We start from the raw sequence: 22,773 nt of genomic DNA on the forward strand, positions 1-22,773 counted from the left end.
CTATGTCCATTTATATATACAGTCTATGTGAAGCCATAACATCGCCACGGAGACGATTAGAGGTAGACCATTCACCCGAAACATTACAAAACGCACCTGTAAGATGAAGATTTTAATGATGGACTGAATGCATCACAAAGTAAGTCACAGCATTTTGTCAAAGCTCATGAAATGCCAAATAGATTATAGCCAACAACACATTTTAGTAGGTTTTATGTTATGTATTGTAGATAGACAATTCTCTGATGAAGTAGAAATAATGAACAAACATTGAGTAGAGCTAAATGGTAAACAGCAGAAACCCAGTGAAGGTGTTGTAGTGAGTTTGGTCATCATATACTTGTCTGTTAGCTTGTAGCTCCACATACACAGTGTCTCCGGCCTCTAGGGGGAGCACTGCTGCGTTACTTCCTGTGTCATTGGCGTCAGATCCTGAAATATCCCATATAGAGACTATCTGTTCCTCATTCTTCTTCAGGACCAGGAATGAGTTGGGAGTCGAATTGAGGTTGTTGAACATTGTGAAGCGGAAAAAGTAGACCCCCTTCACTGTTGCTGTAAAGATGCCTGTAAATGTAGACCTAATCAATATTTACAATTGAATTTAAGTAAAAGAGTCAGACTAGAGCCACAGAGCATGTGGAAAATAGTTAAAACCATACTTTGAAAAATTATTTTTCAAAGTATGGTTTTAACTTTCTATTTCCATGGACTCATGGTGCCATGTCACCTCCAGAAAGTTACACACTGTACCTTTAAATAGGCAACAGGTTCTGAGATCAGAGTTGCCAGGCAGGAGGAATGCCAGTGAGTTACTTGATATAAGAAAAATGATGATATGTAGGCTGGTGAGTATGTGGAGTAGAAAATGAGTAAAGTTCTGTACCAGTAGCCGGATTGTAGTTGCTGCCAAAGTTGGCGTAGACTTTCTTGTACTTCAGAGGAGTGACAGTGTTGAATGGCCCAGTGTCTCCAGAGCCAGTTTCATAGAGAGATGCAGAAAAGGCGATTTTAGGAGTATCTGAAAGAGCTCAATTCATAAAAAGGTCCATTACAGGCACTGCCCCGTCTTAAAAACTACTTCAGTTTCATCAGTTCAACACTGGTCCAAAGTTATTCCTCCCTTAGCTTATGCATTCCAAGCAATTTTTCACCTCAGGGAGTTTATATTCGTGTCAAGACCACACTAATCAAGGTCAAGACCTGTCCGAGACCACAGGGTCCCAAGACCAGGACAAGACCAAGACCTCTGAAGGTCGAGACTAATATCAGACCGAGACTTTTAAAGGCCATGACTGAGATCAAGACCGAGAACACAGCCAATGGAGACCACGACCCACCAGGACCACAGCCCACCAGGACCACAGCCCACCAGGACCACTGGAGCTGCAGTGATATTCTCCAGTCTCGGCTCATTTACTACAACAAACACATTGTGACAAATGGATCTATGGACTTTTATCAGGCAAACTTCAGCCCTGAGTTTCTCTGAGTTTGGTCTTGGTATAATCCGTGTGTAATGAGGAGGGAGCCTGTGTGCACTATATAGGGAGGAGAGAGAGCAAAAAGGCGAGGTGCAGTGTGAGGCACATGGACAGGTAGGACGTTTAAAAAAGCCTGCACTGTGACAAAAAAAACATTAAATTGGTCTCGAGACTAAGATCGGTCTCGATTACAATAACACTAGTTTATACTTGCCCAAGGACACAACAGTAGTATGCCCTGGGTGGAGTGTCAGTATACAATGCACAGCAGAAATCAAACTATCAACTGATCTACTACAGTCTTAATACTTACCCAGAGTGATGCTCTTCAGTTGAGTGAGTTCTGTCTCCGTCTGGTCCAGCTTGGCTTCTACTTGTGTCATTTTGTCCATGAGGTTTGCCACTTTCTCTGTCAGAGCTCCCACAGCCATAGACACAGAGCCATCACAGCACTGAGCAGGTTTGGCCCCATTCAGATTGTCCTGGGCCCCATTCACTGCACAACTGATCAGCAACAACAGGACCACAGTCTGCATCATGTTTGTGGTTGAAATTCTTTGCTTTTGCAGTATGAGGGTTTTCAGTCTAAGTGTATATTTTACCCATGAGACCCTCCCAGAAATGTTCCGATCACTCCCACTCATGTTTTTCATATTTCCTGTTAGATATGAGCACTGCCTTTGACACTGTGGATCATGGGATCCTTTTACAGAGACTAGAGGACAGAGTGGGCATCTCTGATACAACACTAAACTGGTTCAAGGGAGCACTTTGTTGAAATTGGAAAATATGTCTCAGATAAAATGTCCCTGACCACTGAATCAACAATAAACAGAGCTACACAATCTTGTTTCTCATTAAGGGCTGTGAAAATGTAATTTAAAACTTTTGTGGTTGCAGTGACAGAACTATGCCCTTTTCTGAAACATAATTGATAAGACTTCAAAATGGAGTATTTATTTAAATAAACTGTAACTTGATTTGCAACTAACTTTTCTAAAACTGTTGCAAAACAAGGCCATTAAAATACTGGCCAGAAATTATTTACATTTTTAGTTGTCCCACCTTTATGTGAAGCCGTTTTCTGTAATTCTGGTATAGCTGCCATTTGAATTGATAAATTAAAAATATGTGATAGAGGTTGAATTAAATATGGGGCGGCTGGTAATAGAAGATTTGAATCAAGGTCATCAGCTCCTGTGGACTTCTTCAGGTCTATGGAGCGGAGAGCATTTAAGACGTTCAGGTAAGTGAAAGGTCTGAGCTTTTTCTGCCAGAGGTTCAGACATAATCAAGATCAGAAGGGTCACCATTATCATCCAAAGAAATAAAATGCCCATTAAAACCATCACATATTTCCTCTTTAAAATTTACAAAAGCTGAATCCCATAAAAAATCGGTTGGTAATGTATGAATACGAGCTGCTGAGAAGGATCTCACTGTCCTCTGTGACTCCCTGTCAGCGCAAGCATGAAGTAACATGTTTTTGCCTTTCTCACTGCTGATAAAAACCTATTTCTTTCTTCTTCTTCTTTTTTTTTAACAAAAAAAGGCCCAATCCAAATCTGACCTAGTTGTCTTTGCAGTTTTCCACACAGCAAAACTTGCAGTTTCTGAGTTGAACCGAGGATTATTAGTTTTTCATTCTATTTTTTTTTTTTTCCGCTATAATTTCATTGAATATATTTAATGAATGTAAGGTTCAGGGAATGCTGATGTTAGCCCGATCTCACTATAACACAGGTCAGAGATGCAGGCCTGTTCACTTAAATGTTTATAAGATCTTCTCACCTTTACACACAGACGTGGCTTTTTAACTTTTGTATTTCAAATACACCCAGTGGGAAATCCAGTGGGAAAACACAATTTGCCTCATAATTATGGCATATGTTTCTAAAAGTTATATCAATGATTGTGCCTTTATTTAAATTTATAGCCTAAATATACAGAATTCGTGTGTTAAACTTGTGAATGAAACACAACTCCAGGTATATTTTTGATGAGGATTATTATAACATACATCAGAAAATAGAGCAATATAGGCCCTTTAAATCATTTTCATTCAATCTATGCTCCAAATTATATTACCTCAACTTTACTTTATCATTCAGGCAGTTTGATCTCATGAACCAGGTCACAGACTGTAATATGTTAGATAACAGAGATGAAAGAGAATAAAGGCTTTCACTCTTTGGTCATGGTGCCAATAATTGTGAAAGATTATTCTCCCAATAGAAATAAAATTATACCACCAAATGTTTTTCTCTTCGCAAACAAGATCTGCCTTGGCCTAATATGATTTCATAACATAACATTTTCTGCATGGCACCATAATGACCTATATAAATTTGTTTTAGGCTTGATTTCATCACACAAACCTATTTCAGAAAGTAGAGACAGTGTACACAGTACACAGTGTCCACCCTCTTGTTCATGCCCAGTGTATTGTGCAAGTACTCCCCCAGATACTCCTACTCCTGAACCCACCCACACTGACCCCTCCAAAGTGTTATGTGAGACATGTTGGATTGAGATCAACAAAGCACTGCAAAATAACATCTCATTTGACTTTAAAACAAACAAAACTCCTACAATGGGATTAACTGATTTAGAATATAGGTATATGGCAAAAGGGCAAAGGGCCATTCCAGAGAAACAGAAGACACAGACTGAAGAGTCATATGCTGCATTCAGGCTGAGGCATCAGGGTCTTTGGGTTTACATGCAAAGGATTGACCCTTGGGGCATCCCACAGGTCAGGCCCATCTTGATAAGTCTCAGTTCTGTCATGCCTAAAACCTGACTAGAAAACATTAAAAAGGAGTTGTTCATTTGGAGAAAGTTGATAAGCTGTTCGTAAACAACTTTTTCAAGGACTTTGCCTAAAAATGGTAGATTTGAAATGGGTCAGTAATTGTTCAGTATGTGGCATCAAAACTACTCTTATTTAAGAGTGAGAGAGAGAACTTGATAACAGCAGTTTTCAAAGCTCTTGGAAATGTTCCAGATTGAAGTGACATGTTAATGATGCAAGCAAGTGGTGAGAGCAAACTGTTGAGCACAGACTAAAGAAATCTTGCGGGTAACACAATGAGGCAGCATGTAGATGAACTCAGACTGGTGATGATCTCTTGGAAAATATTGTTTTAGTAAAAGCCAAAAGCCCACAGAAACATAGAGAAAAGTGCCAGCAGTCACCTCCAGTCTCTCTCTCTAAAACCTTCAACTCAGGCTAGAAATCTAGGGGTAACAATGGACTCAGACTTAAACTTTAACAGCCACATCAAATCAACCACAAGAATCAATCAATCACCTAAAGAACATTGCAAAAATCAAAGGTATACTGTCAAAGCCAGACTTAGAGAGACTTATCCATGCATTTGTCTCCAGTAGGTTAGACTACTGTAACGGCCTGCTCACTGGCCTCTCCAAACGAGCCTTAACACAGCTGTAGTACATCCAGAACACTGCTGCTCGGGTCCTGACTAGAACCAGGAAGTACGAGCACATAAGTCCTGTGCTCAGGTCTCTGCACTGGCTTCCTGTAGCTCAAAAAATAGACTTTAAAGCAGCTCTGTTTGTGTATAAATCTCTCCATGTCCTAGGTCCAAAGTATATCGCCGACATGTTAGTGCCATATGAACCATCTCATACACTGAGGACTTCAGGGACCAGCCTCCTGCTGGTGCCCAGAGTCAGGACTAAACATGGGGAATCTATCTCTAAAAGGCAGGTCTGAGATTGAGGTGTTATTGTATAGAAGCTGCTGTATGCCCAGCTATAAAGACGGTTTAGAGTTGATCCATTTGATAATATGCTGTAACTAATTTGCAATAAATCTTTGATAAAAAAAAATTGAGCTGTGACCCTCTCGTTGGGCTTTGAGTTTTATAAAGTACAGTTTGATGCATGGTATTCTTGGTAACAATTGAGTCTAATGAAGTGAACCAGGAAGTAGATGGGTGGACCAGAATCATTCTAAAGAGAGAGAGAGAGAGAGAGAGAGAGAGAGAGAGAGAGAGAGAGAGAGAGAGAGAGAGAGAGAGAGAGAGAGAGACAGACAGAGAGAGAGAGAGAGAGACAGAGAGAGAGAGAGAGAGAGAGAGACAGAGACAGAGAGAGAGAGAGAGAGAGAATCAGAATCAGAATCAGAAGACTTTTATTGCCATAGTCTGTGAACACAGTTCACAAACTAGGAACTTGCTTCGGTGAAAAAGTGCAACATAACACTGAATAAATACAAATACAAATAAGGGCATGCACAAAGTTAAAAAGATATGCTTAAAAAAAAAATCAAGTGAAATACACAGTGGTGATGAGGGAGTCCGTCAGGGTGAGGGGAGGCAGGGGGGCTGTGACTTTCCTGAAGTCCACAATCATCTCCACTGTCTTCTGGCCGTGTGAGCTCCAGGTTGTTGCTGCTGCACCAGGACACCAGCCGGTCCACCTCCCTCCTGTAGGCAGACTCATCGCCGTCCGAGATGAGTCCAATGAGGGTGGTGTCATCCGCAAACTTAACCAGTTTGACGGAGTCGTGGCTGGAGGTGCAGCAGTTAGTGTACAGGGAGAAGAGCAGGGGAGAAAGTACACAGCCCTGTGGGAATCCTGTGCTGGTAGAGAGACAGAGACACAGAGAGAGAGGGAGAGAGAGAGGGAGAGAGAGAGAGAGAGAGAGAGGGAGAGGGATAGGGAGAGAGAGAGAGAGTTTATTTTCAGAAGAATCATCATTTTGACTGTGTTTATTCTACCAATGAGTGTGAGAGGTAAATTGATCCAATGCAGGAGGTTGTCAGTTACTGTTTAAAGTAATTGATTGAAGTTGGGGCTGATTAACTCTGTCTGGAGAAAATCCTAACTCCCCAGTATGTGACGTATTATTATTGCTTTGTAGAGGGAGAATTAAGAATGCATACAAGTTGATAGAGTAGTCTTATATTTTGGAGAAAGAGTCTATGACATTTATAGTTTCTTGTAGTGAGAAAACTGGGTTTTGTAGGTAGAGTAATATATCATCAGCACAGAGACTGAGTTTATAGAGAACATTTGGATTTTGTACAGCCTACCTGTAATAGAGGGATTCTGATGGATAACTGCAGCTAGTGGTTCGATGAAGATAGTGAAGAGAAATGAGGAAAGTGTACATCCTTGTCTAGTTCCTCTGTGTAGTCTGAAGCCTTGTTAGGTATGCATTTGGTTTTATTTGAATGATTTACCCATTTACTCATTACGATTCAAAAACTTTGTGCATAGTCGATTAATGTTAGTCTACTAATTAGCCAGAGAAAACACTGTTCACTTGCATAACATTAATTGACTGCTTAGAAATATCAATGGTGGAAAAATTTATTTAACAATGATTTTTGGGTGTTTGTCACATTCACATGAATTAGCCTGCTGAGTATATACGCCTATACATTAGTTAGAGCACAATGTGTTTTCGATATTTTATCAAGATCATATAATTTAAACTGGTAATATCAATAAACATTACAGGTGCAGTGCTTTATAGTGAAGTATATTTTTCTCAAACATCTCAAGGGATCTTTTTTGATGATATAAAAAGCTGAAAAGTAAACCAGATGTCCAGATATTGTAGAATTAAGGTGAAATCTACACAGTCTATACTCTTCAAATTTAGTCAGCTTAGCTTTAAGATAAATCAGTGTCTATGGTTTAATTTAATGACAAAAAAAAAAAAAAAAAAAAAAAAAAAAAAAATTCAACTGGACTTAGTATCATTCATTACGACTAATTCAACACATGCTAATATGGCATCTCTGTCAAATTTTGTCATGTAGATGCATTAAAATTAATTAAATTGTGTATACACAATTTTAAGTCTTACACTGTTTTAAGTCTTAAGCTATAAAATTGCCCAAGAGGCCACTGTCCAAAAGGCATTATTACACAATAAAATGGAAAGTCCCACTAAGCTCATAAAAGTAAGTAATGACTAATGTATATTGTTTACGGAACCAGGAATTTCCTGGCTGTAGAAAGGTTCAGATATAAAAGCAGCCACCATTACACAGTGAGAGGATTTAGACAACAAACATGATGCAGACTGTGGTCCTGTTGTTGCTGATCAGTTGTGCTGTGAATGGGGCCCAGGACAATCTGAATGAGGCCAAACCTGCTCAGTGCTGTGATGGCTCTGTGTCTATGGCTGTGGGAGCTCTGACAGAGAAAGTGGCAAATCTCATGGACAAATTGACACAAGTGGAAACCAAGCTGGACCAGACGGAGACAGAACTCACTCAACTGAAGAGCATCACTCTGGGTAAGTATTATGACAACACAGCTTGTTACATCACTAATGCACCTTGTTCATGTAAATGGCAGCCACACGCCTGTCAGGCCCTTTACAAAAAGAATTGCCATAGGAACCATAATTGTTATGAGCCACATTGTGTTATTTCAGGTACTCCCAAAGTGGCCTTTTCTGCATCTCTTTATGAAACTGGCTCTGGAAACACTGGGCCATTCAACACTGCCACTCCTCTGAAGTACAAGAATGTATTTTCCAACTTCGGCAGCAACTACAATCCGGCTACAGGTACATGGGAGCAGTAGAAAAACAAACACACTGTTGTTGAGGGCACTGATAAAGAGATGTCATAGTGCAGCAGAAGTAGGCTGGTCACAATAACAAGCTTTGAAGTGTGATACATTTTAAGTGTCACCAAATAGTCTTGTGAGGGGCCATAAATATTCAAGTTTCACTTTTTTTTTCTAGGAATTTTCACAGCAACTATCAAAGGCGTGTACTTCTTTCGTTTCTCAATGCACAGCAACCATTCTCCTAATTCAGTTGTGAGCCTGAAGAAAAATGGGGAGCGTGTGGTGTCTGTGTGGGACACTGCTACATCAGATAGTACTGACATGGGCAGTAATGCAGCAGTGTTCCCCCTAGAGGCTGGAGACACCGTGTACGTGGAGTTGGCAGCTAACAGACTGGTATACGACGATACAATGAACTACAACACCTTCACTGGGTTCCTTCTGTTCACTCTCTAACCTTAAATACTTTTTGGGTTTTTTTATATTCATATATTATCATACTTTTTAAAAACATTTTATTAACCAAAACTCTGATGTCTTGTAATATAAACAATTTCCTGTGACATCTAAAATCATTGTATTATTTTTTAATTTCTCATTCTACCATTGAAATGACTCCACATACCATGAGAAATACTGTATCTTCATTAAAATTGATTTTATAGTACCTTATGAGACATGTTTTATATTGGTGCAGTAATTGGACAGATCCATTGCTTGTTTCCTGTGAATTTAGTTTTGTTTAGCTTGAATTGGTTTAATCTGCCTGTTGTTTACCAAAGACTGTTTCACTGTATGATTCCAACGCTCTGTTGGTAAATCATTGATCTTGATAAGCGCTTCAGCTGCTGTTGTAATTTTGGGCTTTACAAAAACAAATCGAATGGATTTACATTACCACCCTGATATGGTTTGGACATTTACAAGATAATATGAGTTGACAGATGCTGGCAGGAAAGTTACCGTGTAAGTTGTGTAGAGCATAGGTTATATATAAGTTATACATTTTAGTTTCCCTGAAGATGTGAGACAGGCCTCTACTTTGACAATGTTTAATTCCAGGCTCCAAATGGTAGCTGTGCATATGACTGAAAGGGTTTTATCCTGTACTATTTTCTTTTAATGTTAATTTTATGATGATTATTTGTGATTATTTATGTTTTGATGTGTTGTATTATGATTTTAATGTCTTTCCTATTCTGTAAAGCACTTTGAATTACTTTGTATGAATTGTGCTATACAAATAAACTTGCCTTATCTTCTACTGCTTCCATGTACTGGTAGTAGGACCATAGTCAATGATAAATAAAGTCTCTGGGTTGTCATTTTAAAGTCTTTCTAATCCTGTGAACCCAAACAATTTGATACTCATATACATCAATTTAAGTCTTAAAACATTAAATGTAATTGCATAATTGCTCACTGTCCAAAAGTCCAAGTGCATTATTGCACAATGGAAAGTTGCCCACTAAAACCCCATACAAATGATAAATAATAAGTTAATGCACATAGTTTACTTAAGTGGAAAAGTTGTAATAGGGAGGTACAGGTATAAAAGGAGCCACCATTACACACTGAGAGGATTTAGACCATAAACATGATGCAGACTGTGGTCCTGTTGTTGCTGATCAGTTGTGCAGTGAATGGGGCCCAGGACAATCTGAATGGGGCCAAACCTGCTCAGTGCTGTGGTGGCTCTGTGTCTATGGCTGTGGGAGCTCTGACAGAGAAAGTGGCAAACCTCATGGACAAAATGACACAAGTAGAAGCCAAGCTGGACCAGACGGAGACAGAACTCACTCAACTGAAGAGCATCACTCTGGGTAAGGTTAAAGCCATTGTATATTCTCACCAAAAATAGACTAAATTATGTAGAGGGAGTGCGGGTAGCTGACATAAAGAACTGGATTAAGTTTATTATCAGGTTAAAGCAGTAGGACATTCAATTCATTACATCTACATTGTATTTAAACAAGTTTACCAAGTTCTTTTTTTGTTTTAAATTCTTTTCATTGCATTGACCCATATCTTGACATCTTTTTTAGACAAAGAAAATGTGGTTTATGAATATTTATTGACCAAGTTAAACAAGTGAAATATGAAAATGAGCATTAGCAAATATGGTTTTAACTTTCTGTTTCCATGGAACCATACAATTGACATTCCACCTCCAGAAAGTGACTCTTTACTTTAAATGAAGCAATGAAGTTGTTAGATCACTGTTATGCATTATATACTGATACTGTTGAACGTTTGAACAAGAGACTATAGACACCTTGTTCATGTCATAGATGCCACACGTCTGTCAGCCCCTCTAGATAAGGAGTGAATAAATAATACATATAATTGTGCAACAATTAGAGTTGCACAGAAAAGTGCCATCTAAGAATTGTTATCATTGTTATTATTATTGTTGTTGTTGTTACTATTATTGTTTTATACTATTATTTTTATTAATTGTGTTGTATGAAAAATGCATAATTTCAGGTACTCCTAAAGTGGCCTTTTCAGCATCTCTCACTGAAACTGGCTCTGGAAACACTGGGCCATTCAACATTGCCACTCCTCTGAAGTACAAGAAAGTCTTTTCCAACTTTGGGAGTAACTACAATCCAGCTACAGGTACATGGGAGCAATAGAAAATAAAGAACATACTCTTGATGCTGCTTCTGAAAGAGAAGAAACTTTTATATTGAGACTATTTTATGACATGGACACAATAAACTAAAGCAAACCCTTTTCTAAATAAATCATATTGTGAAAAACATGAGCTACAGCATAAGCATAAATTCCCGGGAAGGTCTATTTCAGAGTACGGGAGAGGAGAATCCGTTCAATAGTCGAACTTCAGATTCAGGAGGAACAGTGCGGTTTTCTTCCCTGTCGTGGAACACTGGACCAGCTCTATACTCTCCATCAGGTCCTTGAGGGTTCATGGGAGTTTGCCCAACCAGTCCACATGTGCTTGTGGATCTGGTGAAGGTATTCAACCGTGTCCCTCGTGGTGTCCTTTGCTCCGAGAGTATGGGGTCCGGCAGTAAGTCAGACCTGTTCCCAGTGCATGTTGGACTGTGCCAGGGCTGCCCTTTATTACCAGTTCTGTTCATTGTTTTTATGGACAGAATTTAAAAGTGCAGTCATGGGCTGGAGGGGGTCTGGTTCGAGAACCACAGGATTTCATCGCTGCTATTTGCGGATGATGTTGTCCTGATGGTTTCTTTGAGCCGGGACCTGCAGCAGGCACTGGGGCGGTTTGCAGCTGAGTGTGAAGCGGCTGGAATGAGAAACAGTTCCTCCAAATCTGAGGCCATGATTCTCAACCGGACAAAGGTAGCTTGCCCTCTCCGGGTGGGTGGTTAGACACTGCCTCACGGTGGAGGTCAAATATCTCGTGTTCATGAGTGAGGGACGGATGGAGCATGAGATTGACAGGCAGATTGGTGTAGCATGTGATGGGGTTGCTGTATCAGATTGTTGTGGTAAAGAAGGAGCTGAGTCGAATCGCAAGCTCTCAATATACCGGTCAATCTACACTCCTACCCTCAGCTATGATCATGAGCTCTGGGTAATGACCGAAAGGACGAGATCGTGGACACGAGCGGCCAAAATGGGCTTCCATTGCAGGGTGGCTGGGCGCTCCCTTAGAGAAAGGGTGAGGAGCTCAGTCACACAGGAGGAGCTCAGAGTTGAGCCGCTGCTCCTACAAGTCTAGAGGAGCCAGCTGAGGTGGCTCGGGCATCTGCTCAGGATGCCTCCTGGATGCCTCCCTAGGGAGGTGTTCCGGGCATGTCCCACCAATAGGGATGACCCAGGGAAGACCCAGGACATGCTGGAGGGACCATGTCTCTCGGCTGGCCTAGGAAGGCCTTGGGGTCCCACCGGAGGAGCTGGAGGACATGTCTGGGGTGAGAGAAGTCTGAGAGTCCGTGCTTAGACTGCTGCCCCGGCGACCCGGCCCCAGATAAGCGAAAGAAAATGGATGGATGGAAGATGATGAACATTTCTTTAAGGCATTAGAAAATGATGAACATTTCTTTAAGGCATTAGAAAATGATGAACATTTCTTTCAAACCTGCTTTGCAAACAACAAAGCCATAATTTCTCTTGTCAACCACTGTGTCAATGTAATGCCACCACATGGCTCTATGTTTATATTCACAATGGGGATGCACTTTTTCCAGTTTTTTTAACCATTAGTTGGAGCCCCTCGGTTAATCCATTACATTACAGTAGTGCTGTTTTTTACTGAATGGCACCACAGTGGGACAGTGATAGGTCTTTGAACTGTGCACAACACAACTGAATAAAAGTCATGTCAAACTTTAATTCTATAGCACATTTAGAAACAAAGTGCTGGACACTCCATGGCAAAACATGAGCCGATAAAAGGGCTAAACGCACATTTAAGGTTAGATCGTAAATAAACTACTCATTAACAAAGAGACTCACTGTACTTGTGTGCTAGGGCTAGCCTTAGCCTATTACCTTAGATTTCAGATTGTAAGTTACATACACTGGTGCTGGTGATGTCTGATCACCAAATATCTCTATCTTGTGATGGGCTATAAATATTCAATTTATTTCACTTTTTTTCCCTAGGCATTTTCACAGCACCCACCAAAGGCATGTACTTCTTTCGCTTCTCAATGTTCAACAACCTAGAGGAGCATTCTAATTCAATTGTGAGCCTGACAAAAAATGGGCAGCGAGTGGTGTCTGTGTCGGACACTTCTAGATCAGATAATCGTGACATGGGCAGTAACGCAGCAGTGTTCCCCTTAGAGGCTGGAGACAACGTGTACGTGGAACTGGCAGCTAACAGACTGGTCTACGACGATACAATGAACTACAACACCTTCACTGGGTTCCTTCTGTTCACTCTCTGATCTGAAAGGTTCCATATTACACTATTTTCTGATCTAATGCTGCAAGTTGGAAATACCATGACCAGTGTACTACATTAAAGATTCAACCAAGTAATAAAACCTAGAAAAGTTTTAACTGTTGGGTTTTAAATTTTCATCAAACACAGGGCGCCACCATGTTGAATTTTCTAATATTCGCTGACTTTCTGAGTAGAAATTACAAGATTGTGGCCCGTCATCACGCATATCACAAACAGACCTGGAGTTGTGTTTTGTTTCATTCACACATGTTTAACACACAAATCCTGCATATTAAGGGTTCTTCTCTCAAAGTGAAAACACTGTTCCACCTTGTAATGTCATGTGGTAATAAAGGAAGTGCTCCACTGTGTTTTTAAACTCCATACATCTTCCCTTGAATCATTTGGATAATTTCAGCTCTGGAATTTCCAAACTCTACTGAACAAAAGGTAAAAGGTATCTGTAACTTAACCGTCTGGTCATGAGCCAGGCACAGTGAGGTGTGTCTCCTCTGAGGAGTTAAGGGAGCACCTGGGGACATATAGTGACAATAATTCACAGACATGGGCAGAAGCAAGGCTGTTGATGGCTCTAACAGTAATCATCAGTATTTTAAAGTCAGTTGTCGCTGTAATCCCTCAGTCATCCAGGACTGATCCTATAAGTAAAAGAAAAATTTAAATCTGTCAACTGTACAAGTTGTAGAGGTGAAGAAGTGAAGACATTTTGTGGCACAAGTTTTATTTGTGCCACGAAAATTGCAGCTTTTGCGATTTGCCATTTGGGATAATTGAAATTGTGATTTTGATTTGATTGTGATTAATCTTGCCCTAGGATGTAGAAACAAACTAAAAATTCGCTCCTTCAGTTCTGGTCAGCTCACTGGTGAACACTGCCTTATATCTATCTGATGGGAGGAGCTAAATACACTGAAACGAACGCCCCTATTGTTTTTAAAGTCAATTCTAAAATTTCCTAGGAGCCAGTGCGATGCAGTGAGGACAAGCGTCATGTGCTGATGCTTTTTGGTGCTAGTTAGAAGGAGACAGGCGATGGATTTCTGGCTCAAATCTACACAAAGGCCGTAATAATCTGAAGTAGTAATCCAAACGGTTGAGTATGAATGACTCGCTCTAGGTTTGCTCAAGGAATAGTCGTTGATTTTGGCGATAGTATGGATTTTCTACTGTACAAATTTGTGAATCAAGGTCAAATTGAGAGTCTAAGATAACACCCAAGTTGCGGGTTTATGGCATCACAAGAGGGACCTAGTTAGCATGTTTTTTATAAAAATTTTGAGCTACATGCAGTCTCTGGTTATATGAGGTGGACCAAATACAATTATTTCAGTTTTTGACAAGTTTTACTGCAAAAAGTTAGTGGATATCCAATCTTTTATGTCAGGGAAAGATATGATTGTGTATATCCTGCATACAGGTCGAGTGATCTCTGCCAAAGGGAAGCATGTATATTGGAAAGAACAGACCTGACACTGGAAAAGTTACATAGTGCAGCTTTAATTCAGACAAAAGTAGTCACACTGAACTTATACATGGGGAAATGCTAATTATCATTTAAAAACAACATAAAAGGAAGCAAAGGAAGAGATTTTTATTTCAGAAACTAAATAGATAAGCTACAACATTTTGCTGAGGTAGAGGTCAGGTCCGAGGTACAAGTCAGGTCTGAGGTACTTGTGTGTAAAAATGTGACCAAAAATTAAAAAAAACAAGAACAACCTAATATAATTTCTATTTACAAGTAATACAATAAATTAACCTGTGATCTATAAATAAATGCAATATCAAAAGTGTAGGTCAAAGTTTGTGCGTGCAATAGGGAGCGACCTCTGTATCAACACTGTGGTCAAGTTGGTTTCTTTGTGGATTTTGTTGGACTGTTTTTGTAAAGTGCAGCAGCTCTGGACTCGAAAGCATTGACCATTTCTTTGGCAACTTCTTCAAAAAATACTCTGGCCAGCTGAGAGTGGAATACCGACTTGAACTCAAAGGAAACCTAGAGAATGAAAAATACAAGTGTTACAATAGTATTCACCTTATTCAAGTTGCCATGGGCGCTGCCATCGTCATTTGGGTTGTATTATTTTGCATGAGGCTACTGATGTTGACAGCAAATAGGTTCTATAGAGGCTACAGAGCCGTTTCAAAGCCTCCAGAGAATCGGAGCAGTATTGACTTGTTGGTCACATGAACATAAAATGTTTACACAAATCAGTCTACTTTATATCAGATTTTAGTGGCAAAGCTTTTCTCAAATTTCTCCATTGAAATGAATGGGATTAGCAGAAGTTCCACCACCACAAAGAAAGTGCATTTTGGTTTGATCCAGGTGTATTTCTTAAAATAGCTGAGCGATTTTGGCACGATTGGTGAGGTTTTCAAGTAGAAAGAGGAACAAGAGACACGGGGTGGAGTGGTCCAGACAGCAGAGACAGACAATGTTGTTGGGATAGGCTTGTATAAATAGGGCTTCTGGGTAACTAGAGGTGTGGTTGTGGTGCACTTGAGAGAAGTAGACGGAGGTTTAGACATGGTCCTGCTCCTGAGTCTCAGTCAATCATATTAACTCCATTCACGATTAGATTTGGTGATATATGTTTTAATAGTTGGACTTGGATTCAAAGTACATATTGTCCAGATGCATTAACATTAGAGAGAAAACTGAAATATGGAACGCTGAGCTAACATGAGAATCCCATGCCTTTCAGAACTTGTTTGTAGAGGTCTAAACTACAGAGTTAGAAAGTTTTAATAAGATATTTTGTCATTTGAAAGGACTTTATAAATTGTAGCTTTTGCAATTTGCCATTTGGGATCATTCAAATTGTGATTTTGATTTGATTGTTTCTACATCCTAGGGCAAGATTAATCACAAACTAAAAATTTGCTTTAAGTACACTGAAACATTTTTGTCCAGTTGACAGATTTGAAATTTTTCTTTTGACTTGAGTCTAGAATTGACCTTAAACTTAAAGTGCGTGATTTAACCCTCAAGTGCTTAAGAAAAATGCTGACACCTATTGGTCAGTGACTGTAAATGCAACAGGAATTTCTCACCCTTAAATGCAGCCAGACATCCTGACATCCTGACATGTTGTGTGTCCCTGTTTAAATATTGTTGTGTTCTTTTGAAGTTTTCCTCAAATTGTACATAGTCCTCGTTTAGCCTGTATTCATTCTTGCACACAGTTACCACACAAACCTGGAACTAAACCTCAACTTGGACTAAACAGGACCAAACAAGGTCTACATCATTGTCACGATTATGCTAAATTTGACTCGGGGACAGTTAAAAAAATAAAATAAATCTGCATAATAGCTCTTTAGACCAGTATCTGAAGATGCTTAAACTTAAGACAGCACACATTTTAAATCTCTACTCAAATACTTTTTGTCTCGTTAACTCATTCACAAGAAACAACGTCCACTTTTCTGTCATTTTTCTGATGCTTGTCTCCATGGCGATGTCATTTCTTTGCTTGTAATTCTCCACAGTACAACATTAAACTTCTTGCAATTAGTCAATTAGTTCATTTTTGCTGTCAATACTTTCTTACTGTAAGCGGTGGCCCCCTCTCCACAGACCTGACCTGTAACTTGGCCCCAGGGTAGTTCCATACTTGTCTCCATGGATATAGGTACGTTTAATGCAATACTGTGAAACATTCCAGCTGTCTTCATAGAGAAAGCAGTGACACATACTCAAACAGAAAAGTTACCTAGTGCAGCTTTAAGTGAGATTGTCTTGTCCAGTAATTTATACATTTAAAATTTAGCCAAACAGAAGTTAATTTAATATTTTGCATTTTACATTTAGCTTAAATTTACTTACAAAGAATTCCACATTGCAGGAGTTTGGGGTGGGACCAGGGGAAAAACTCCAGACAGTCTCAAGATGGCGGAAGAGCGACCCGTCTCTGGACACAGCCTGAGAAAAAAAAAAGAAAAGAAAAGAAATCTATTCAAAATGGCCACCAACAGGAAAACTAAACATCATCCATCAAAAGCTCCAGTCTCCAGATGAACTCATACAAGAATCCCATGTATTTCAGAGCATGTTCTTACCCGGACTTGGTGGTTTGGGATGTAGGTGACTTCGGAGATGTAGTGTTCAAGGACGGGGGGAAATCCGACCATCAACTGCGCAAGAACCTGTCCGTTTCTAGTCTTCGCTGTCCGAGATTTCTTACACCAAGGTACAAAATGGCTGTACTGATCAACGTCTGCCACTATGTTGTAAATCTGCTCTGGAGTGTACCTAAAAAAAAATAAATGGTTATGGTAAAACTATGCAGAATAATGTAGTTCATGATTTGTTCAGTGCATCTTTTTAAAGCACCTATATTACACTAGTTTCTGATCTATGTTATAATGTTGTTTCCTGGTCAAAAACATACCTGGAGTTGTGTTTTGTTTAACACACAAACCCGCCACATTTACGCCTTCTTCCAAACTGAAAACACTCTGCTCCACCTTGTGATGTCATGTGCTACAGGAAATGCTCAGACTCATTCGCACATGTTTAAATAACCCCGGTTTACAAACAAAAACATAACTCTGGATATGTTTTTGAAGATATAACAACAGTATAATACGGCTTTAGGTCTTTGACGATAACAAATTTTGAAGTTGGATATATCACTGAAGTAAAAACTATTTTAAAAGATGAAAACAATTAGCTGCAATAAATAAATACACAGCAGAATAAAACATTTCAGTACTTAGTTTGCATCTGTAATGGGTCTTAAATGTTATTAATTCAACCTTTTACGGCTCAAATCAAATCAGCCAAAAAAATAACCAAAAGTTTCCCAGTTATACAAAAATAAAGTACCCGTCATAAATTATGCCTATTGTTCCATCTAACACGTTGTAATGACCTGATATTTCGTGTTTAGTTCAAAGTTGTCTGTAAACGAGTCTAGAAGAATTATCAAAAAGACTGAAATATGAACTCACAAACGAAGACAAGAATCACATTTCAGAACACGTGTGTACAGATATAAACTACAGCAATAGCACTTTTTATGCAGAATAAAACAGGAGAGTGTGTTGCTTGTGGGGGAAAATGTAAGTACTTCAAAAATGCCAACAGGGCCAAAACAGTGTTGTGTCTTCACTTACCCAAACGTTCTGCATTCGGAGTGCTCCATCCTTCGTGGACTGACGGAGGCGGCCAGGTTGATGAAGCTACGTCTTGATCTGACTGTGGAAGTAACAGGAGCCAGAGGTAGAGCCATCACTCTGCTCAACAACGAACAACACGGCCCAATAGGTCTGAAAGCAACACAAATCGAAATCATGACAGTACTATTCCTCATCAAACTCAATGTCCATGCTGAGGGACTGACCCCGGACCGACTTCTATACCACAATAAAACATATTACTTCTTTTGGTAACACAATTCTACATACGTACACAAAATAATGGTGCTTTCCTTATATTACAATTTGAGATAGACGGGCCGATATTTGGAATTTTTAGCGTATCAGCTACTAGCCTAATTATGCATAAATTATATATGTAAAAAAAAAGTTTAATTACCATAAGTTCTAGTCCTGATAAAGCTCAAAATGGCATTAAAACTGTTCAGGAAAGGTCAGATTTTGTCATGTTAATGTGTTTTTTGCAGTATTGATACTTGCTTACATAAAAATCAGGTTAAATATCAGTTTTAGTATCGATTTGTATCTGATTTTCTACACTTTTGGCAACCTTACTGAGGGAATGCAGCCTGCTTGCCTCCATGGAGATGTTGCCTGGAATATTCCACAGCATGGCATTAAACTGATCAATTTCCATAGCGACAAGTCAGTGTTTAGTCAAGATTTAATTAAACATTTATTCTTAGTTTTAGTCAACCAGAGCATACATTTACGTGGTTTTAGTCAACAAAATTACAACTGAGACAAGAGAACTGTGGAGAACTGTGCTTTTAAAATTGCAACGCAGGGACGAATACAGTTTTATGGCACATAGTCACTGACACATCACATTCAAACAGGTGTAGTTCTAATGTTGTTTCCTCATCACAAACAGACCTGGAGTTGTGTTTTGTGTTGTTGTTTTCACATGTTTAACACACAAACCCTCTTCTCTCTAAAACACTCTACTCTACTAAACAAAATGGAACTTCAACCCTGGAATTTCTAGTCTCCACAAACAAAAAGTAAAACTACATGTGTCAACATTAAAACCCCCACTTCATGACATCACAAAGTGGAACAGAGCATTTCGAGCTTTAGAGATGTAGACAGACTAATGATGAAGAGTTACTCAAACATGTGCGAATGAAACAAAACACAACTCCAGGTATGTTTTTGAGGAGATAACAGTATTATAACATTGCCAAAAGAGTCAGTTTTGCGTAATATATGAGCAGGATTTGGACGACCTGTCTCCCAGTACAAATGCCTAAAGTCACTGATCACTGCAGATTATAGTTATTGAAGAACTTTATGGTCTCCTTCCCCATTTCTTGACTCAGGGTCTTGGTCAGGACTAGCTGAAGGATTTGCCTGCTGGGCATGTTTAAGGTTAATGAGTAGGCCTGTCGCAAAAACTACACTGACTTATCGCTCCATATATGAAAACTGGAAAAATGTATTTTGGGAGTGTTATTTATCGTACGGACAGTTTCTTTGTAAAAATGGGAAGATTTTTGTTATTTTTGTTGTAATACTGTAAGATTTCTATGGCTAATCAGACCTATTGGTTCATTTCACTATTTATTTATTGCAGCTCAGGCCTTTTAGTGATACTGTCTATTTAAAAGTTCCTTAACTGGGATCGTCTGGGATTTTAATTGTGTCAGTGGCATAAAGGAGTTTGAATATTATCATGTATCTCTGTTCCAATAGATTAGGCTTCAAACTATGTTATCTTGACAGGTCTGTTAATGAGCGTAACCAGGACAGCGCTGATAAACTAAGAGGAGGGTCACCGCTCCACAGACCTGACCTATTAGTCATGGAGATAGATAAGTTTAATGACATACTTTTAAATTTTCCAACATCTCCATGGCGACAAGCATAAAGGCTAATCTCCTACAATGTGCAATGTTTCACTTCACTTCACTACATTTGAAAGCAGTATCTGTACTTTCTGCTCCACTACATTTTTGAACAGGACTGAAAAGTAAAAGTATTTTTTATGATAGTTTTAGATCTGCTGAAAATGCTGAGGGTTTATTTTTAACATGTTCATAATTTGAGCAAAGAAAAATATACAAAGAAAAAAAAACTGCTAGAAAAAAAAAAATCCTTTCAGTCATTTTAGCTTGTTGAACAATTCTGCACAAATCTTTATCTAAATCACTACATTTGAAGGATAAATAGATCTGAAAGTCTGCATGACACACTTTTATTATTTTTTTTCCTTTTTAAGTACTTTTTAAACAGGAGCTTGTCATGTGATACTTTTATTTTTATTTGATTTTTTTTTTTTGCTCCAGAATCTGTACTTGTACTTCAGTAACAGATGTCAGTACTTCTTCCATCCCTGGCATGAGCATCATTCATTGATCTGTGTGTGATGTACCTGCGTGTGTGTGGGACCTGCGTGTGTGTGGGACCTTTGTATGCTGTGGGTTTGGGTAATTAGAATTAGCGCGCACACGTCCCGCTGAAAACGAGTTTGCGCATAACAGTCATGGTAATTTCACTTTAGTTTCTGTGTAAGTGTCGCCCATCTGCCTCCAGAAAGTCCTTAAAGTCTTTCCTCAACCGGTTATACGCGCTGCGCTCACAGGACTCAAACAGGCTCTCCAAAAGTCCCAGACACGTTCAAAGATGAAGAAAAATAAAAATAAAACAAAAACAAATATGAGCTATACTTATATCAAGAAAAGTTAGGGACTTTTTGGTCCAATTGAGATTAAGTTTCAGTGACAATAATAATACTTTGAGCCATTTTACAAGTAAATAACTAGCCTCCTTTTAGAGCTAAATGACCAATATAGAGAATAAACTACTGTATCCAAACGGTTCTGTTTAGCTGTGCATGTGACTGAAATGATTTCATCTGCACTCTTCTCTTTTAATGTTAAATTTTATGATTATTATTTATGTTTTGATTTGTTGTATTGTGATTGTAATGTCGTTCTTATTCCGCAAAGCACTTTAAATGACTTTGTGTACAAACTGCGCTGTACAAATACACTTGTCTGGCCTTGGACATGCAGTATTTGGCAGTACTGCTACTCAAAGCGACACAATTGTTAAAACTGGCTGAATACTAAGAAGGATGCCAATTAACACGCCCACAGACATATTTTTTACACTGGTGAGATCTTCAAAGATTATGTTTCTATCTAGACACTGTTTTAATAATGTTGTCACTCACACTGTGCGCTTTTTCCGTGGATGAACTCACTGACCGTGTCTGCGTCCTCTTTGAATGTCCACGCGTCGCTCTGAATACACAAGTTTCCGAACATCTCAGCAGCTTCCTCACAAGTCTGGGGTTTATTCTCATGGTCATAGCAGAGAGAAAGAAGCACTTTTTTCCGTTTTCACCCGCAGAGAGTCGACCGTATCCGTCCCAAACGCGCTGTTATCAGCTGTGTAAACCAGCTCCAAAAGACACGAGTTCATATGAATCCAAGGAATCCACCTGTGAGCCAATCAGGAAGCACTGATGTAAAAGAGAGGCGTTTCGACCAATCAGAGCGGAGATATCAGCCAGATATTAGTAGTAGTAAAATTTCTCTTTGGACTGTTTAGAAGAAGTGTCATCATGATTCCCCTACAGTGACAGAGGTTTGTCATGAAGTTTGTTGGACTCGTATCAAAATGTCCTACTGAATGTCTAACCAAGAAAACTGTGCTTTATTAACATGGTCAGTCTACAGACTCTCACTCTCAGTAGACCGGGTAAAAAAGGAATGAGGAGGAGATATAAAAAAGAAGAATTTAAAGGTGCACTATGTAACTTTTCTGATGGAGGGTCTGTTACCAAAACTTGCACAGCAAAATGGATTCTCGTGACATTTGTGAGTTCACAAACTCACAAGAATTTTTTTGGAATTGGGCTAAAAATATGCATTCTTGTTATGCATTCTAAGCACAGGAAAAACATCTCAGTGGAGACGAGCAAGTGGCCTACCCTCCCCCCAGGACACTCACAAAACCCTCTGTGCACAAACACTGCAGCTTTGAAAACTGGTTTGCTTTCTCCCACAGCAGCCACTGCTAAGTCAGGGCTATCCCAGGATTAAACTAGGACTAGGCCAGGACTAGACCACATCTAACCCTTAATGGCCCAGATCAGATCATTTGGAGTGCCCATGGGCCTTAAGTTGAATAGGCCTGGTTTAGATTTTTATATAATATTGATGAACTTGTTTAAAAAGCTCTCAGACAGGTCAATAGTCTGATCCTTTAAGCCTCAGTGTGTATTGAAATCACAGACATGTGACCATGTTTTTATTGAATTCATTTAACTGTTCTCACCTTCTTCTTTCATATAATAAACCAAACCACTTTATAATGTCATCTCTGCTTTTGTTACTTTTTAGGGAGCTTGTGCACAATATCACCATGAAGATGAACACAGAGTCCCTGTGTGCTTTTGTGGTTTTGTATCTTAAATGTGCTATATATGATAAAAAAAAATAAAAAATAAAAAAAATATAGAATTGCATTGAACTGTGGTAACGTATCTTTAAAAACCTTTAAACTCAACACAGACTATACTGAGTTGGTCTCATCTACTTCCCTGTAGGTCCATTTTCACCAGGGAGTTCATCTCAGATCACATTTCCTGGTGGTTTTTGTTCATGCTTGAAAAACTGTAATTTGAAACCTGCTTTAAAGATGGTC

The 22,773-nt window shown here is 39.2% G+C and overlaps 3 protein-coding genes across 5 annotated transcripts; 1 reads left to right on the forward strand and 2 right to left on the reverse strand.

Annotated features, from left to right (window-relative positions):
- Positions 1 to 265: 265 nt before the first annotated feature.
- Positions 266 to 2,037, reverse strand: LOC117374978 (complement C1q-like protein 2). Its single transcript, XM_033971215.2, has 3 exons — positions 1,798 to 2,037; positions 887 to 1,021; positions 266 to 567 (listed from the first exon to the last, which is right to left on the reverse strand). The coding sequence occupies exons 1-3, from the start codon at positions 2,021 to 2,023 to the stop codon at positions 281 to 283; spliced, it is 648 nt and encodes a 215-aa protein (XP_033827106.1). The 5' UTR covers positions 2,024 to 2,037; the 3' UTR covers positions 266 to 280.
- Positions 2,038 to 7,510: 5,473 nt separating this feature from the next.
- Positions 7,511 to 12,971, forward strand: LOC117375185 (complement C1q-like protein 2). 3 transcript variants are annotated; one of them, XM_055223923.1, is made up of 3 exons: positions 7,511 to 7,764; positions 7,906 to 8,040; positions 12,645 to 12,946. In XM_055223923.1, exons 1-3 carry the CDS (start codon positions 7,539 to 7,541, stop codon positions 12,929 to 12,931), a joined length of 648 nt encoding a protein of 215 aa, XP_055079898.1. In that variant the 5' UTR covers positions 7,511 to 7,538; the 3' UTR covers positions 12,932 to 12,946. The 3 variants fall into 3 exon arrangements, with proteins under 3 accessions (XP_055079898.1, XP_033827343.1, XP_033827342.1); XM_033971452.2 differs by lacking the exon at positions 12,645 to 12,946 and adding an exon at positions 8,221 to 9,315; XM_033971451.2 differs by lacking the exons at positions 7,511 to 7,764; positions 7,906 to 8,040 and adding exons at positions 9,601 to 9,868; positions 10,533 to 10,667 and having other exon boundaries at positions 12,645 to 12,971.
- Positions 12,972 to 14,429: 1,458 nt separating this feature from the next.
- Positions 14,430 to 21,529, reverse strand: si:ch73-141c7.1 (coenzyme Q-binding protein COQ10 homolog, mitochondrial). Its single transcript, XM_033971454.2, has 5 exons — positions 21,330 to 21,529; positions 18,076 to 18,228; positions 17,017 to 17,209; positions 16,784 to 16,879; positions 14,430 to 14,947 (listed from the first exon to the last, which is right to left on the reverse strand). Exons 1-5 carry the CDS (start codon positions 21,431 to 21,433, stop codon positions 14,798 to 14,800), a joined length of 696 nt encoding a protein of 231 aa, XP_033827345.2. The 5' UTR covers positions 21,434 to 21,529; the 3' UTR covers positions 14,430 to 14,797.
- Between the last annotated feature and the right edge of the window lie 1,244 nt (positions 21,530 to 22,773).

This window comes from Periophthalmus magnuspinnatus, chromosome 8 (genome assembly GCF_009829125.3).
Source record: "Periophthalmus magnuspinnatus isolate fPerMag1 chromosome 8, fPerMag1.2.pri, whole genome shotgun sequence".
In the NCBI taxonomy this organism is placed as follows: Eukaryota; Metazoa; Chordata; class Actinopteri; order Gobiiformes; family Gobiidae; genus Periophthalmus; species Periophthalmus magnuspinnatus.